We start from the raw sequence: 17,002 nt of genomic DNA on the forward strand, positions 1-17,002 counted from the left end.
GTTTTACTAGATCAACAATACCATGAAGAATCCATCCTCTAAATCTCATGGATTTATCTCTTACCGAATTTGAAATGTTCTGTCCCAAAAATTTAAGCTTCAAGCGCTCATATCTCAAAAAGTAATGATCGGAAAAAAATGTTTTCCTGAGAAAACTTTTTCATTTTAATAGCCTAATGATATACAAATCGAGAAACTTTGAAAAATATCACGAGTAGAAAGTTTATTTTTAGCCTTTGCACACCTTTAAGCAGTTATATTCATTTGAGATTGCAGAAAAGTTGAGAGTCATCGCTTTTTCCAATATTTTATTTGATTCGAATAAACTTGTATAAATATTATCTATCAGTTCAGTTCAAACTGATTGAACAACAATACATCACACTAAAGTTTCGTATTTCAATGATAGAATTTTTTGTGAAGGAATAATCAGATCTAATAGTAATAAAATAAAATAAGTGTCTTTAGGAAGCACTGAATATACTCACAATAAACTTGTTCACTCACATTGAATGTCCAGAGAACCCGGCTGACCCACGGATTTGCTTTTATCTTGCATTCGAAGTAGATGTCCATCCCTTCTTTTATATTGGATGCATTTAGATTACTGCCTAGCTCAAGAGAGACAATTGGTGGAACTGGAAAAAATTAATTATCAATTATCATCTAAAATGCCATAGTTCAATCACTAAGATCTCTTAGTGATTAGTAAGATCTATTAGATCTCTTAGTGCATGCTGGTAATTTGTAGTACTATTCATTTGGTTACATACACATGTAACATATGTCTTTTTTCTTTAGGGCTACTTTCAATATAAATAAAAATATAAATATCACTACCCTTCTATATTATTAGCACCCAAAACATGTTGTGACAATAATTTAAAAGGGTACTGAGATTTATATTTTTATTTAAATGTAACATAGTATTCACTGTTCTTTCTAAGGCTACTGATTATTTAAACACGATAAAATTCATTGAGTAACTTTTATTTCATTGCAGAACTACTAGTTTCCAATGTTCAAGAGCGTGAATTTCACTTGATAAAAGGGTACTTGATAATTTTTATCGTGTTTTAACATGTATAGTATTTATGATGTAAACATAATATCAAGATACCAAATTATTATTGATATTATTTTTGAGCAGTGACTCCATTCTCGATAGAGGAAGTACATATTTTGCAGATTCTCTCTTGTGTAAGAAGATAATTTTTATTTATTTATTCATAGACAATAGATACAATCCAGATGTAAACAAAAAGTATTGTAGTTAAACAATTAAACATCAACCGTTTTTAAAACAGCATAATTATATCTCATCAATATTCTTGTTACGTTGAAACTATCAGAGCACATCCTAAATAGCATTTTTTCAAATAATATCATAAAACATCAACAATAATGTCTAAATGACATAATAAATGATGGAGAATTCAAATTGTGATTAATTGATGAACCTATCGGTTGAGTGAATTTTGAAGCGATTCCTGTAACTAATGCATTCTGCTGTATTTGAGTGAAGACTTTCGAAAGCAATAATTGTAACTATTATAAAATGTTATGTTATCTCATTGGGTTGAATTATTATCTGAGAAATAAGTTGTAAGCAGCTGTTACTAACAATATACATTGAGTATCCAGTTGTCCTCGAGTGCAGTGGAGGGCAGATGTGGGTTACTGGCTCGACATGTCAGAATCTGCCCCGAGTCTTCTGCTTGAGGTACCACTGTCAGAGTCCCCAACGTCACGTTACCATCGGCGCTTGTCTGCAAATTTGAATAAATTCTCATCAAAATAGCCTAATGAGACAATATAATTTCATATTTCTATCATTCAATATTATACTTCATCTAGAGCAATTTCATCCATCGGGATGTTGCAATATTTTGTTTGACCTACCGAATTGTTATGTAACACGTATAAGATAGCGAATACAAAGCTTTCCAAGTCGCAAGTTATATCATTTCAATCGGAAGTATAGCTGATGGGATCACATATTCTACAGTAGGAAAAAATGAATCAAATAAGTAGTCTACAAAAGAATTGCATTTATTGGATTTTTGTAGATGTTACACAAATCCTTAAGATGTCTTTTAGCAGATATCACTGCTTTGGAATTATGAAACTATACTCAGAATTGGAGAGAGAGATAAAATTGCATTCAATCTTAACCAATTGTGTTGTTATAATTTATTGTGTCAATATTGTGTTGATACAATACAAGAATATTTGAATCTCAAATATGAACAATATAATCAGCAAAACAACAAAATATATAAGATACACAGTTGACAGGAAATAGGCCATAAGTGAAAAGATTGTTGCATTTGTGTTGTATTGAGTTGAGTCTCAAACTATTATATCAATATGAGTTGTGTTGAATTATAATGGTCCTCTGTTAATTCTTATGCCACATCTACATGTTGGCCCAGTCGCTGGCCTAGACTGGCCCAGCCTGCAATACGACCAGTGCCCAATAAAGACCAGCGATATCCAGCGTTGGCAAACCACCCATCAACACAAACTGGCGCTTTTGAAGGCGACATTGGCCTTCATTTTGAGCCAAACGGTAGATGCGGCATTACAGACATACAGATAAATATGAACATATAAAAATCTAAACATATAAACAGAAATTGCTCGTTTAATATTAAATTGCTGTATTTTCATTTTATTGTTCCAAATCTGCTTCAGTATAGTCTCCCTTTGAATACACTCAAACCAACTTCTCAGAAGACAATATTACAAATAAAACAACAAATTTATCGAGAACAATTATTGCTATGGAGAACACATTACCTATCCCTTTCTCTACTTTTCAACTGCCTTATACTTTCATCAATAGCAACATTTATCAAGATAAATTTCAATTATTATTGTGAATCATTGTACAGTCACTTAAAAGTGATTTGAATCTAGTTTGAAATGCTTTGAAGTGATTTAAAAAGTACATAAATCGATGATTCTAAATGATTTTTAAGAACTTATTTAATCATTTGAAAGTGATTTTCAAGTAGTTTATAAATCACAATTATGCCCACTTAAAGCATTGTAAATCATTGTACAATCATTTAAAAGAGATTTGAATCTACTTTGAAATGCTTTAAAGAGATTTAAAAAGTACATGGATCGATGATTCCAAATGATTCTAAAAAACTTATTCAATCATTTGAAAGTAATTTATAAATCACAATTTTGCCCACTTAAAGCATTGTAAATCATTGTACAATCATTTAAAAGTGATTTAAATCTACTTTGAAATGCTTTGAAGTGATTTGAGAAGTACATAAATCGATGATTCTAAATGATTCTGAAGAACTTATTCAATCATTTGAAAGTGATTTCAAATGATTTTCAAGTAGTTTATAAATCACAATTTTGCCCACTTAAAGCATTGTAAATCATTGTACAATAATTTAAAAGTGCTTTAAAGTGATTTAAAATTACATTTCAAAGTACTTTAAACTGATTATTTTGCTGCTTGGGTACCTTTCTCTTCACTTTTTAACTACAACCAGTTGTCCCTAAACGTTTGAGTGTTTTCAAAATTTATGAATAAATATAATAATTTTGAATTTGTGTTTTGATGTTACCGTTTCTCTGGTGTGGCCGCGAACCGGTTGCCCGTTCTTCCACCAGGAAATGGTAGCGGGGGGTCTCGAACCCGACGAACGGCAGGCAACCTCATACTTGGAGCCTGCGCTCAGAGCCAGGTTGTCCCCCAACAATTTCACCTCCAGAGGTCTCACTGCAACAGAAAAACAAATTCCTTTTAGAATAAAAATACGATTACAAATTATGTGAATACTTTGAGGACCTTGAGTAGCCTATATTCATTATATTTTCCTCTTATTAATATTAACCCTACATTGAATTTTTTATTGGACGAAATTTAGGAACGGTAGAAGTTTCGGCTAGCGCCTGTTTTTTCATACCGATATTGTATTTTTTCCAATGGATAAATAAGACTTGTCCGTTGATATTATAAGCACATACTCAACCTTCATTCTTATCCGACATTCTTTGTCGACTTGAAACTACTGATTTTAAATTCAAAGTAAATATTTTTGTCGCTTGCAACCATCTTGGCAGCCAATGGAGAAATTCATCGAATCATTGTTCAAATGAACTGGTCTACTATTCAAGCAATGCAGGTAAGAGAGTAGTGTATCAATCCAATCATTAACTAACCAAAAAGACGGCAGAAAGTCAGTCCTCATGACAACCAGAATTCAAACAATTAAAAGTTAACAATTGAGAAAGTAGCATTTTGTTGCCATGAAAACAGTGAGTGACAGAGAACTCATTCAATCATAAGCTAACCAATAAGAGAGTGGCAGAATAGAAGTCCAGTCGACAAGTCAACAGCAAAATGGGAAAGTTCAACCGATCATAAGCTAACCAATCAGAGGATTGGAGTTTTGGACGTTGAGCAGAGCGGACGTGCTATCTTATCGCTCTGAACGGCCTCTCGTTTAACACAGCCTCGACTAACACAGCCTCGACTAACCAATCAGAGAGCAGCGATTTAGTCGTCATGACAACAGCCAATAACAGTAGAGTAAGAGAGAACTCAACCAATCACAAGCTAACCAATGAGAGTGTAGGAATAATGTCATGCCAACAGCGATGAGCGATCGCAATCATTTATAAATTGACGTCTATAGTCATGATGCATTTTAAAAATCGTCTGGTTGTTATCGCATTTTTTCTTCCATGTTATTCGAATCTTTCCGATCTTGGACATTTTTTTTCATACAAGTTTTAACAACTGATTTGTATCGACTTATATGGTTAGATTCATTGAGCTTTATAATAAAACAAGTGTATCGCAATATGCAATAATAAAAGATAAATTTCTTATGCAATAGCTGAAAGCCAATTCTCTTATGATTGGCGTGAGAACAAATTGGAAATTGCTTCTGTATAATGTAAAAATCACCTTTGCCAATGATCAAACCTTCTTGCTGGAGATTGAACAATCAAAACACGTCTTTTGATCTTGAGCTGGAAACAAATTTCCTTTCAGGTCCATGCAACGATAACGTGAATATTACGCAACTCAGTGATTATAGAAGGAAAATGTTAAAGGCAACAAACACCTTATTGATGAGGAACTTGGCTTCATTTTGCTTCTCTTTCCGTAAAAGAGGAAATCACCCAGTTTCAGAGGCAGCAACTCAAACAATCATTCTTAAGGGTCGATAGAAGTTCTATCAATCACTTGATCAGGCAACTCTAGTGCCTGTAATGGATCCCTTGAGATCCATTATGCTCGAAAGAAACTTTTCTCGATGATATGAACTGATTGTTTCCCGTTTCCTGCGAGATCTGTCAATGTGATGCGAGGAATATGGGTCAGAAGAGCGCAATATTTTCGAAATAGAAAGCGCTAATGCGAATTGAACGACTTTTCAGAGCAGTTATCATGAGAATTGGTAATTTCGCTTGCGATGAACCTCATATCAAATTGAAAATAAGAAATTCCTCTAGTCAAGTGAGTTCATCTCTCAAAAACTATGATTTTTGTCATTTCCAACCTCATTGACAAGTATAGAAAGGGTTGTAATTCTATTACATAAAAATAATCTCATGATTAAATTTTTCAACATATTTTCCCAACTTACTTCTCAATTTCTTTTTTCATCATGTTATGAGTACTTTAATAATTGATGAGCATAATGATTATTAAAGTACCCCGTGCACACGCTGGTGGTGGGAACCAGTAACTAAAATCGCGTCTGGATTCAACAAGTAAGTTGAAAAGTAAATCATAAGATTCACTCAACAGTTCAAGTTAGTATGAAAACCGTAGAAGAATCCTATTTAATGATTGATAATATCCACTTGTTTTTTCCATTAATAACTGTAACTATTTACTAATAACAAAAACTTGAGAATAATATTTTGATAAGTAAATTTGAATTGAAAGAGAATATTTCCTTTCCTATAAGATACTTATCTTTGCCATTAATTGATTGAAGTTATCTCTTGCTCTTATTATTATAATTTATTATTATTGTTTTGTCATGTGAAACTGTATATTATATGAGCATAGCTCTAACAGTGTATTACACGTCAATTAAATAATATTAAACTAAATCTAGTTTTCCCAGCCCTGAGGTCACAGCAATTTCAAATTTTATTGTTTTCAATGGAAAAATAGTTGTAAATTCCATGTCAGAAATGATCAAATTTACACTGTGATTCGCTGGGAAACAATATCTTTCATGAATTTAATTTTTGTTGAACAATGAACATTTTATAGATTGCAGAAGCTTACTATTATTATTGATAGAATGCACTTCTATTCCATTCGACCAATGCAACTTTATTTCTCTGATAGCTAATTATGAGATGGCTGATAGCTAGAAAAAGTATGGCTGATAGCTAAGTATATGAGATGAATGAAGATTCGAGAACGGATTGGCCAAAACTAGCATATAGTTCAACAATCGAATTGTGCACTATAGTTCACTTCATACGTATCAACTTCCACTACAAGATTTCTCCCCGATTAGAGTGAAATCCCTTATCATTTGATATATAGTGATTGGATTGATTGATTAGAGTGCTTCAATGCATTCAATGCTTCAATGCTCCCAATGCAGTTCAATGCAAGAGCTTCAAGTGCAGTTAATTACACGTCATTGAACAACGGCAATCGAATGACTAGTAGCGGAATTGATTTTGGACAAGTAATGCTTGGAATTCGGGAGGAATCCTTCAAGAGATCTGAGATAGAGCTTGCCTAAGCTGGATCGATCACTGTCCAAGCTAATAGAGCTATCACAATATAAGCTTGTTTGAATACAGACTCACATGTCATCTAGATACAGGGGATACACATCCTGAAACACAGTGGACTTTATGGATAGAATGCCATTCAATTGCAGTAGTATTTACTGATTAGAATATGGAACAGTGATTGAATGTGGAATCCTATAGAACAGTAGATCTTCAATAGAAACTGTACGATCTCAAATTTGACTATTCGAACAGCACAGCCATACTATAAAGGACAACTTTTGAATATAAATCTGTGTTCCCTTTTAAAATTATTTCCTATTACTTGATAATAGAATTAGTAGCCGAAACATGCCTTGACGAAATAATTTAAAAAGGGTACTCAGATTTATATTTTTATTTATATAAAGGACAACTAATTACAGTGGTTGACGTTGGAATAACTTCTATCACAAAGTGATAAGAGTTCATTTTATTCGTATGAATTAAATATTTATTAGAATGCACTTCATTAGTTTTGTATTGCATTTGTTTTCCATTTCCGACCCACAATCGTTCAGTTGATTGTTCAGTTGAAGGACAACTAATTACAGTGGTTGACGTCGAAATCAATTTTCTCACAAAGCGATTAGAATGCATTTTATTCGTACAAATTGAAATGCATTTTATTAGCTTCTAATTTGCCTGGTTTTTCATTTCCTTCCCACATTTGTTCAGTTGATTTCATTGACTCGTAGAAGAGTGGATAAGACTGTTTTAGCTCTAGTCAAAAAAAAATTATTTTAAATGGTACTTCGTCAAAACAAATCAAACTCAATACGTTTTGAGTAATCATTATTTTTCCATACATGATGGTGACGCCCTTTAGCGTATTTAGATTAAGTCTAGTTTTAAATTAGTTTTAAGTTTAGCGGTTTGTAGTGGCGAGGCCGGCAGCTGCTGCGCCCTAGCGGATAAGTTAGTATTTAGATTTCTATCGCATAATCGCCAGTTGAAGTCGCCAGCTCATTTCGGACGGTGAAAAAACAGGATCGTGGCTGTTTTTTCAATTGTTGCCATTGAAATTAAATTTTACACGTTCGTCGTTGTGTTAAAATTATTATTCAAATATATTAACTGTCCCAAGTTGGGGAAAAGTACAGTTTGTCCTTGTTATTTGTGAATATATATATTGAAATATTCAACTAGTGCAATCAGACTTTGAATTGTACAGCAGTGTAAAGTAATAGTCAATATAGTAAAGTTATCTTCCAAGCAATTTTCGGACTGATCAGTAATTAAATTGATGCCAGAATTAACATACATCGGATAGGGGTAGCAGATGTACAAGAGAAGCCAACACCTTTTCCCGACTCCGTCTTGTCCTGCCACAAACCTAATTCCAATTCCTGGAGTAAGTTGGTATTTAGTATTTGAAGAAAGCTACTTGCTGGTGAGTAACCAAATAAGTCACTTCTGGTATAAATTTAATGCTGAAAATATTACTTACTACATTCAATCTATTAATTATTGCTCTCTTTATTCTAGCATATTATCATTCAATATTTTGCTCTTTTAAATTTATCAACTAGTCCTCTGCTCTCGTTTGTAATTTGGGCTATCCATTATCCTCCGGGCCGGATATGAACCCAATTGTTTCGAATTTGTATTTTTTTTCATGCTAGAATTATTTTGCGTTACAATTCTGAGTCCGTATTGTACAATTATTTTCTTGTTAGAGAAAGCTGCATGTCAGCGATTGTCGACTCCTTTCATTCAGCATAGTTGCTAGCCTTGCATTCAAGCAATGCTTATTGCATTATCGCAATACAATGGACTTGTTTGTTTCAGATAAGTTATCTGTTTTGTCCAGTTGTAATAATAACTTGTTCATCGAATCGTTTTCTATTCTATTGAAAAATTAAATTGAATTACAATGGAAACTGCTTCCAATGAGCCGAAGCTGGCTTCGCCAACTGAGGTATCATTGCGAATAAATAAAGCAAAATTAACTCAGCTATTTTCAAGAGTTCAAAGATGTTATGATTTAGTTAAGGATGTAGGAACTAATAAAAAAGTTGCTAGTCAATTCCTCACATTGCATAGATTGATTCCAAATACTGTTATTGAATATGAAAAAACTGAACTTCTTATCAGTGAATTAGAATTAAGTTTGAATGATCAATTCAATCCAGCATTCAATGACAGTTACTTGGTTATGGTAGCGAAAATATATGAAACAGCTGAACTTCTTCAAAAAATTAATTCAGCGCCTACTGTCGAAGTGCAATCGGCACCGACAACCTCACCTACTACTGTGTCAAATGAATTACTATCACCGAAAATTGAGTTAGCGAAATTTAGTGGTCGTCAGTCCGAATGGGCTGTCTTTTATGAGTTATTCAAAAATCTCGTTCATGAAAATAAAGCATAGTCTGACCAACAAAAAATTCAATATTTAACATCAAAACTTACAGGTGAAGCATCCAATATTTGTAGGCATCTCCCTACCGTAGCTGCTAACTATAGTATTATTTGGAATGCTTTAGTTAATCGCTATAATAATCCAAGAGCTCAGTTGGAAACCTATTTCGATGAGATTTTTCAATTCAAAGGGCTTAAAGTGGAAAGCAGGGAAGGTTTGACTTCGGTATTAGACCGATTTTGTAACTCTGTTACTGCTGTAAAAAGATTGAAAAATAATGGGCTTGACGATGCTATATTCTTACATTTTGGTTTGAGAATTCTTGATACTGTAACTCATAGAGAATTTGAATTATCTCATAGAGATAAAGAGGAGCCCACTTATAAAGACTTTGTAAGTTTCATTGAAAAACAAGTTCGATCATTGTCGATTGATAAAAATAAGGGTGATAGTTTTCATAGTGGAAAAGCGTTAAAGGGCTCATCAAACTCTAAGAATTTCGCAATTCAGTCAGGAGATAAAATTCCTAGTGATAGTCGGGGAAAATCTCATTGTATAAGCTGTAAGGGGAGTAAACATAAGTTGACAGATTGTGAGTCATTTTTGAAAATCTCGCCATGGAATAGATTTCGTCTCATAAAAGAGAAGTCTTATTGTCTAAAATGTTTAGTGGGAGGTCACTCAGCTCGTGAGTGTAAAAGCAATGCTTCCTGTACTCAATGCAAAAATTCACATCATACGTTGTTGCATTTCGATTTCAAAAATCAATCTGAAGAGAGTGGTGTTAGTTGTTGTAGTACTAAATTGGTAAACAATGAGTCTGAAAATGATAAAACTATTGTTTTATTGTCTACTGCTATCGTTCTGATCAGAAATAAGAGAGGGCAAGAATGTCCCCTGCGATTTCTTATCGACTCTGGTAGTGAGAAGAATTTTGTAACTTCTCGTGCGTGTCGTCAGCTAGGCTTGTATATTAAACCTGTCTATTCAACTGTCACTGGGTTTGGCGGTCAATCAAGTAAGGTTCAAGGTCGAGCGTCGTTCACAATTCGTTCTCACGCTGACACTACATTTTCGTTTGCTGTTGATGCGTTGGTAGTTGAAAAAATACTTGACAGATTACCATCTCGTGAAGTTGATGTGTCTAAGTTGTCCTACTTGAAATCATTGAAATTGGCGGATGATAAATTTTTCATCCCTGGAAAATTGGATGGTATTTTGGGTGCCGAATTCTTTCCCGATCTTATCAATAATTACCAATCTCATCAAGAGGTAGGTTCAGTCAAATTAGTTGACAGTAAACTGGGTTTTATTGTTATGGGTCGAGCCCCAGTTTTGAACTCGTCACAAAATAAACAATTCAATAATTGTTTGCTCGTCTCTAGTCCACCTTTGAATGACCTAGTACAGAGGTTTTGGGAGGTTGAAGATTGTCCTAAATCGGGGAATGATCTTACACCTGCCGAGTTGGATTGTGAAAATAATTTTCGTTCGTCTGTTCGTCGTTTGGAATCAGGTCGATTCGTGGTATCCTTGCCGTTTGAAAAATCAGCTGATTGTTTGGGTGATTCATATTCTATGGCTAAACGGAGATTGACAAATTTGGAAAATCGTCTCGCTCGCTCCGAAGATATTAAGATAGCATACCACGAAATAATGTTGGATTATTTGCGCCAAGGGCACATGACCTTGATTGAGGATCAGGAAAATAAACAGGGGTATTATATTCCTCACCACGCAATCGTGAAGGCTCGTAGTACTACACCTGTAAGAATCGTTTATGATGCAAGCGCTAAAACTATGACTGGTTTGTCATTGAATTCGATTCTCCATGCTGGTCAGAAGTTACAGACGAACATTTTCGTTTTGCTATTTAATTTTCGTCTTTTTGCAATTGGAGTGACAGGTGATTTGAAACAGATGTATTGTCAAATATTTGTGAGTGAATCTTGCCGTGAATTTCAGCGGGTGTTATGGAGATTTTCGGTAGACGATCCTGTTGAAACCTATGAAATAAATTGTGTCGCATTTGGTATCACTTCCTCTCCGTACTTGGCTTTGAGAACTATCCATGAGTTGGTTGAGAGGGAAGGCGATAATTTTCCGGATGCTAAAGCTCACATTCCTACAGATATGTTCATGGACGATTTGGTAACATCTGTCCCTTCTGTAAGTGACGCGAAAAAATTGTGTAGTCAGGCCAAAGAGCTGTTTAAAGCTGGTGGATTTGAATTGACTAAGTTTGCGTCAAATTTGGAGGAGCTGATGACAAGTCTCAATGATAGTGAAAGGTCCTTGTTGTCCAAAGAATTCAATATCGAAAATTCATTAGCCATATTAGGTCTAGAGTGGCAACCATTTTCCGATTCGTTTCGTTTTTTCGTCTCACAGGGTCACTCTATTGCCACAAAACGGAATATATTATCCGCTGTGGCGCGAATCTATGATCCTCTAGGACTAGTGGCTCCTCTCACGTTGTTTTTGAAATGTCTTATAAAAGAATTATGGCGTATTGGTTCAGATTGGGATGAAAAACTGCCTGATTCTATTGCATCTCAGTGGGAGATATGTCAAACAGAATTTCAATCTTTGTCGAATTTGTCCATTCCTCGTCACTTAGGAGTATTTGTTGGTTCCAAGATTACATTAATTTGTTTTTGCGATGCAAGTCAGTCTGGCTATGGAGCTGTGATCTATTTGAAATCACAGGAAGAAGATGGTAGTTCTTCAACAGTAATGCTGCTGTGTGGAAAATCAAAGGTTGCACCGAGTAAAACTCTATCAATACCAAGATTGGAATTGTGCGCTGCTCTTCTCCTAGTCAATCTACTTGAAGCTACCCTCTCTGTCCTCGAACTTCGTTGTAAAATCGTCCGAGTTGTCGCTTTGTCGGACTCAACTGTTGTTCTCCATTGGATAAGAGGTTCGCCGTCGCGTTGGCAAACGTTTGTAGCTAATCGAGTCTCGAAAATTCAAAACTCACGCATCGATTGTTGGATGCATGTTTCTGGTGAGGAAAATCCCGCCGATTGTTTATCGCGTGGTCTTAAACCAATCACGAGACAGTCATTAATCACGAGACATGGTGGACAGGACCCCACTGGTTGACTATGGAGGAAAATCACTGGCCTGTAAAATTTGAAATTGAAGAAATAGAGTGTCAACCTGAAATGAAATCTTCAAATGTTGTCACGGTTGTTCAATCTGAAAGTGTTTCAGATAATGTAATATATAATTTGATTGAGAAATGCTCTGACTATCAACGTTTGCTTCATATCATGATACTAGTATTGAAGGCAGTGCGAATATTGCCGAAAGCAGGTGAACTGGAATTCGATGTGGCGGAGAGATATTTGTGTAGAGTCGTACAGAGAATTCATTTTTCACGTGAGCTTGTTCAACTAAAAAAGGGTGAAGATTGTGCCCCCAAATTTCAGCGTTTGTCACCGTTTATAGACAAGGAGTTAATTCGAGTTGGTGGTCGTTTGCCGAACTCAGACATGGATTTTGACAGCTGTCACCCTATTGTCTTGCCTAAGAGTGATCCTTTCATCACCCTTCTTGTCGATCATTATCATCGAAAAAATTGTCATGCTGGTCCTCGTCTATTAATGTCGTTAATAAGACAGAGGTTCTGGATATTTTCTGCTTGTGTGGTCATTCGGAGTCATATTCAAAAATGCAATAGGTGTTTCCGATGTTGGCCTAGCGTAACACCTCCCAAAATGGGTGATTTGCCTGCATGCAGGGTACTCCAGAGTAAACCGTTTGGACAGTGTGGTGTTGATTACGGTGGGCCTGTACGCATCACAATGGCTCGACGCAGAAATCCACTCATCCTCAAAGCATACATTTGTCTATTTGTTTGTATGTCAACAAAGGCTGTGCACATAGAATTGGTTTCTGATTTATCTACGCCGATGTTTCTTTCAGCATTTCGCCGATTTTTATCTCGACGCGGACCTTGCCGTGTAATTTATTCCGATAATGGTACAAATTTCGTTGGTGCGCATGCACAGCTGGTACAGTTAGCAAAATTATTGGATTCGTCGGAATTTCAAAATACAATTACTAATGAGCTGGCTGATTATCGAGTGGATTGGAAATTCATTCCCGCTGCTTCCCCAAATTTCAATGGAATTTGGGAAGCCAACATAAAATCGGTCAAGTCGCATTTGATAAAGGTGATTGGCGATCAATTATTGACCTATGAGGAGATGAATACTGCATTGGTTCAAGTGGAGGCGGTGTTGAACTCTCGGCCGTTGTGCCCTTTGAGCGAGGATCCGAACGAACCTCTCACCTTAACTCTGGCTCATTTTTTGAAGTTGACACCATTGACGGCTTTTCCAATGAAGGATGTGACCGACATTCCCGTCAATCGTCTCACTCATTACGAACTCATCGACCAGCTTGTTCAATCGTTTTGGAATAGGTGGAGAAAGGAGTATCTCCATGAATTACAAGTACGTGGAAAGTGGTCCAAGTCATCACCTCCTCTCACTGTTGGAACGGTTGTGATAGTGGATCAGCCTAATCTACCCCCATTGAAGTGGCCTCTAGGAATCATTGAGGAAGTGTTTCCTGGAGCCGATGGTGTCATACGTGTGGCAGTAGTACGTTTAGCTACTGGTCGTTTCAAACGTCCTGCCACCAAATTGTTTCCATTGCCCACACAATAATTCTTAGGATAAGAATTATTGTTCGTTTTTTTTATGTGTTAGCATTTTTCTTTTGTCGTCTTAATTTTCTTTTGGTTTGTTTTGTTTTGTCTAGTTTTGGCCAAAGTCGTGGCTGAAAACTACGTTTCAGGGTGGGGGGAATGGTGACGCCCTTTAGCGTATTTAGATTAAGTCTAGTTTTAAATTAGTTTTAAGTTTAGCGGTTTGTAGTGGCGAGGCCGGCAGCTGCTGCGCCCTAGCGGATAAGTTAGTATTTAGATTTCTATCGCATAATCGCCAGTTGAAGTCGCCAGCTCATGTCGGACGGTGAAAAAACAGGATCGTGGCTGTTTTTTCAATTGTTGCCGTTGAAATTAAATTTTACACGTTCGTCGTTGTGTTAAAATTATTATTCGATATATTAACTGTCCCAAGTTGGGGAAAAGTACAGTTTGTCCTTGTTATTTGTGAATATATATATTGAAATATTCAACTAGTGCGATCGGACTTTGAATTGTACAGCAGTGTAAAGTAATAGTCAATATAGTAAAGTTATCTTCCAAGCAATTTTCGGACTGATCAGTAATTAAATTGATGCCAGAATTAACATACATCGGATAGGGGTAGCAGATGTACAAGAGAAGCCAACACCTTTTCCCGACTCCGTCTTCTCCTGCCACAAACCTAATTCCAATTCCTGGAGTAAGTTGGTATTTAGTATTTGAAGAAAGCTACTTGCTGGTGAGTAACCAAATAAGTCACTTCTGGTATAAATTTAATGCTGAAAATATTACTTACTACATTCAATCTATTAATTATTGCTCTCTTTATTCTAGCATATTATCATTCAATATTTTGCTCTTTTAAATTTATCGACTAGTCCTCTGCTCTCGTTTGTAATTTGGGCTATCCACATGATGTAATGTATGATATTATAGCCTAATTCATGATTTTTTTGGAATGTTCACATGAAAAATATTGTTTCTCTCAATTCATATGTTCCTTTGAATGTGAATCCTTTTCATTTACAATGTTTAAATACATAATAATTCACCATGTTTAATTTATGACGATGCTATGCATTTGTATAAATGTTTTCTGCAATAAAGAAATCTTGGATCTTGAATCTTAACATATTATTCTATGAAACAATTCATTTGAACGATATTACTATAATATAGACAATGATGTTTCAATGACAAAATTTATGAATCAAAAATTAAGTAGTCACAGAACTATCATTATTCATAACATGAAGTTTTCTGCTGTTTCTAGATTCTATTGACAGATTCACTTCAACCCTCATAATTTCTTACAAATAACATTTATACCACCAATCAAACCAATGCTTACAGTTTAAAGTGATACTCTACTCAATCATTCTCACAGCATTCCAATTTTCTATCTGTAAAAAAAAGTTGGAAGTCAGCCTATTCAGACGGAAATGCCACACTGCCGTACTGTAAATCCGGCCAACTCTCAATCGGGGCAAAGTTCGGAAAAAGTTTACTTGGAATAAATACGCGAATGAATCCAGTGCAGCATATCGACATGAGCGGGCAGCGGCAAACAGACACTCAAACAAATGAAACAGAAAACGCCAAATCGAATCCACAGCTGTTACACTAGAAAATGTCAGAATTGGTTAAGTGGGAAGTTGAATGTTATTTGTATAGTGATGCTGACAGTTTGTAGTGTGTATCCCTGTAGAACAGAATGCCGGGCAGGCTGCCTAATGATGCGGAATTAGGCTGCAAGTATTTTATTTGCTCCGCTACTAAACCTCCGCCAAATCGCTGTTAATAGAAAGAGTTATACCCAATCGTACAGTTGGTAGACCTGATTCACCGTAACTACCACCCGACTGCTTCATAAATTCATTCTCATAATCGTCTCAGGTTCATCCAGATTCACCCCAAACTGTCAGCTCTCCTCACAAGTAACATCAACTCCCACAAACTCACCAAATGCTGACTCACTGTAGTAGGCTAGAGACTGCAGGACACTTTTGGAACATTTTCAAATCTTCAGCGTCGTTAGTATTTCGCCACTAGGGCATTCTCTTGCAATAAGCAGCAACAGTAAACTTGCGAAATTACTGGAGCTTGTATACTGGCAGACAAAGCTTATAAGCTAACGCCAACCAATCTAGAGACAATTTCAGAGATAGTTCAAAACTATCATCCAACTAACTGCGTCAGGGGTAGTTTACTTCAGTGGCTCTAGTCCACTTCAAGAGAAGTAATAATAATTGTGGAATCTGTCAGTATTGGTGGAAAGTTCAGTATAAGTTCATCGAATAAATTAGTAGGTATTAAATAAAAAGACTAAAAAAATTGTCAAAAACCACAGATTTTAATCAGAGATTGACAATGGTGTAACAACCGGAACCGGTCTTTCTAACTATCAATATAATCTGTGGTTTTAGACAATTTCTTAGTCTTTTTTTTAAATATGAATAATTACCACGATATCAACTTCTCAACTACACTAAAAGTGAAAATAAATTAGTGTCTCTGAGGAGCTTACAATAACCCGAATAATATATTTTCTTTAGTGTGAATTTGAAGTTTATAGCATACTCCTCTATAATATTCTTCATACCAGAAAATATAACCAGATAGAAAAGATAGATAAGTTCATATAAAAAAGCCTCAAAATGTTACTAATATTTATTTTATTTCATTCTTCTGCTCAGTGTGATGACTCAAAATGCTACTAATATTTATTTTATTTCATTCTTCTGCTCAGTGTGATGACTTTATACGTCTCTGCTCTGCAGGATGGACTAACCCCACATTTATTACCATGTGTGGGGATGATTCAGTAAAAGATGCTCATGGACGAATAAAACAGTCCCGAGTTTCTTCGAATTGATTATGTACCTTAACTATCAGCCTCTTCTATGAATGATAGAATAATAATATTGAAAATATTACAATAGTAGCTTAGATTCAAGATTACTGGGAAGAATTTTTGCGCAATTACCGAGAAATAAGGAAAAATTTTTGCGCAAATCCCCCTCCCCCTCCCCCTTCCATCTCCCCCTCTAGAGTTTGCGCATGCGCAAACTCCCCCTCTCCTCCCCCTCTCCCTCTCCTTCTCCCTCTCCTTCTCCCTCTCCCTCTCCTTCTCCCTCTCCTTCTCCCTCTCCCTCTCCTTCTCCCTCTCCTTCTCCCTCTCCCTC

At 35.6% G+C, this 17,002-nt stretch overlaps 1 protein-coding gene across 1 annotated transcript in view; it reads right to left on the reverse strand.

Annotated features, from left to right (window-relative positions):
- The window catches only part of LOC111049693 (hemicentin-1-like), a 440,149-nt gene that overhangs the window by 21,115 nt on the left and 402,032 nt on the right, over positions 1–17,002 (reverse strand). Inside the window, exons 6-8 of the mRNA XM_039426347.1 lie at positions 3,597–3,751; positions 1,625–1,769; positions 508–638 (exon numbers count right to left, since the gene is read on the reverse strand). Coding sequence (XP_039282281.1) covers positions 508–638; positions 1,625–1,769; positions 3,597–3,751 — 431 coding nt within the window. The remainder of the gene's footprint in view (positions 1–507; positions 639–1,624; positions 1,770–3,596; positions 3,752–17,002) is intronic.

This window comes from Nilaparvata lugens, chromosome 4 (assembly GCF_014356525.2).
Source record: "Nilaparvata lugens isolate BPH chromosome 4, ASM1435652v1, whole genome shotgun sequence".
NCBI lineage: Eukaryota > Metazoa > Arthropoda > Insecta > Hemiptera > Delphacidae > Nilaparvata > Nilaparvata lugens.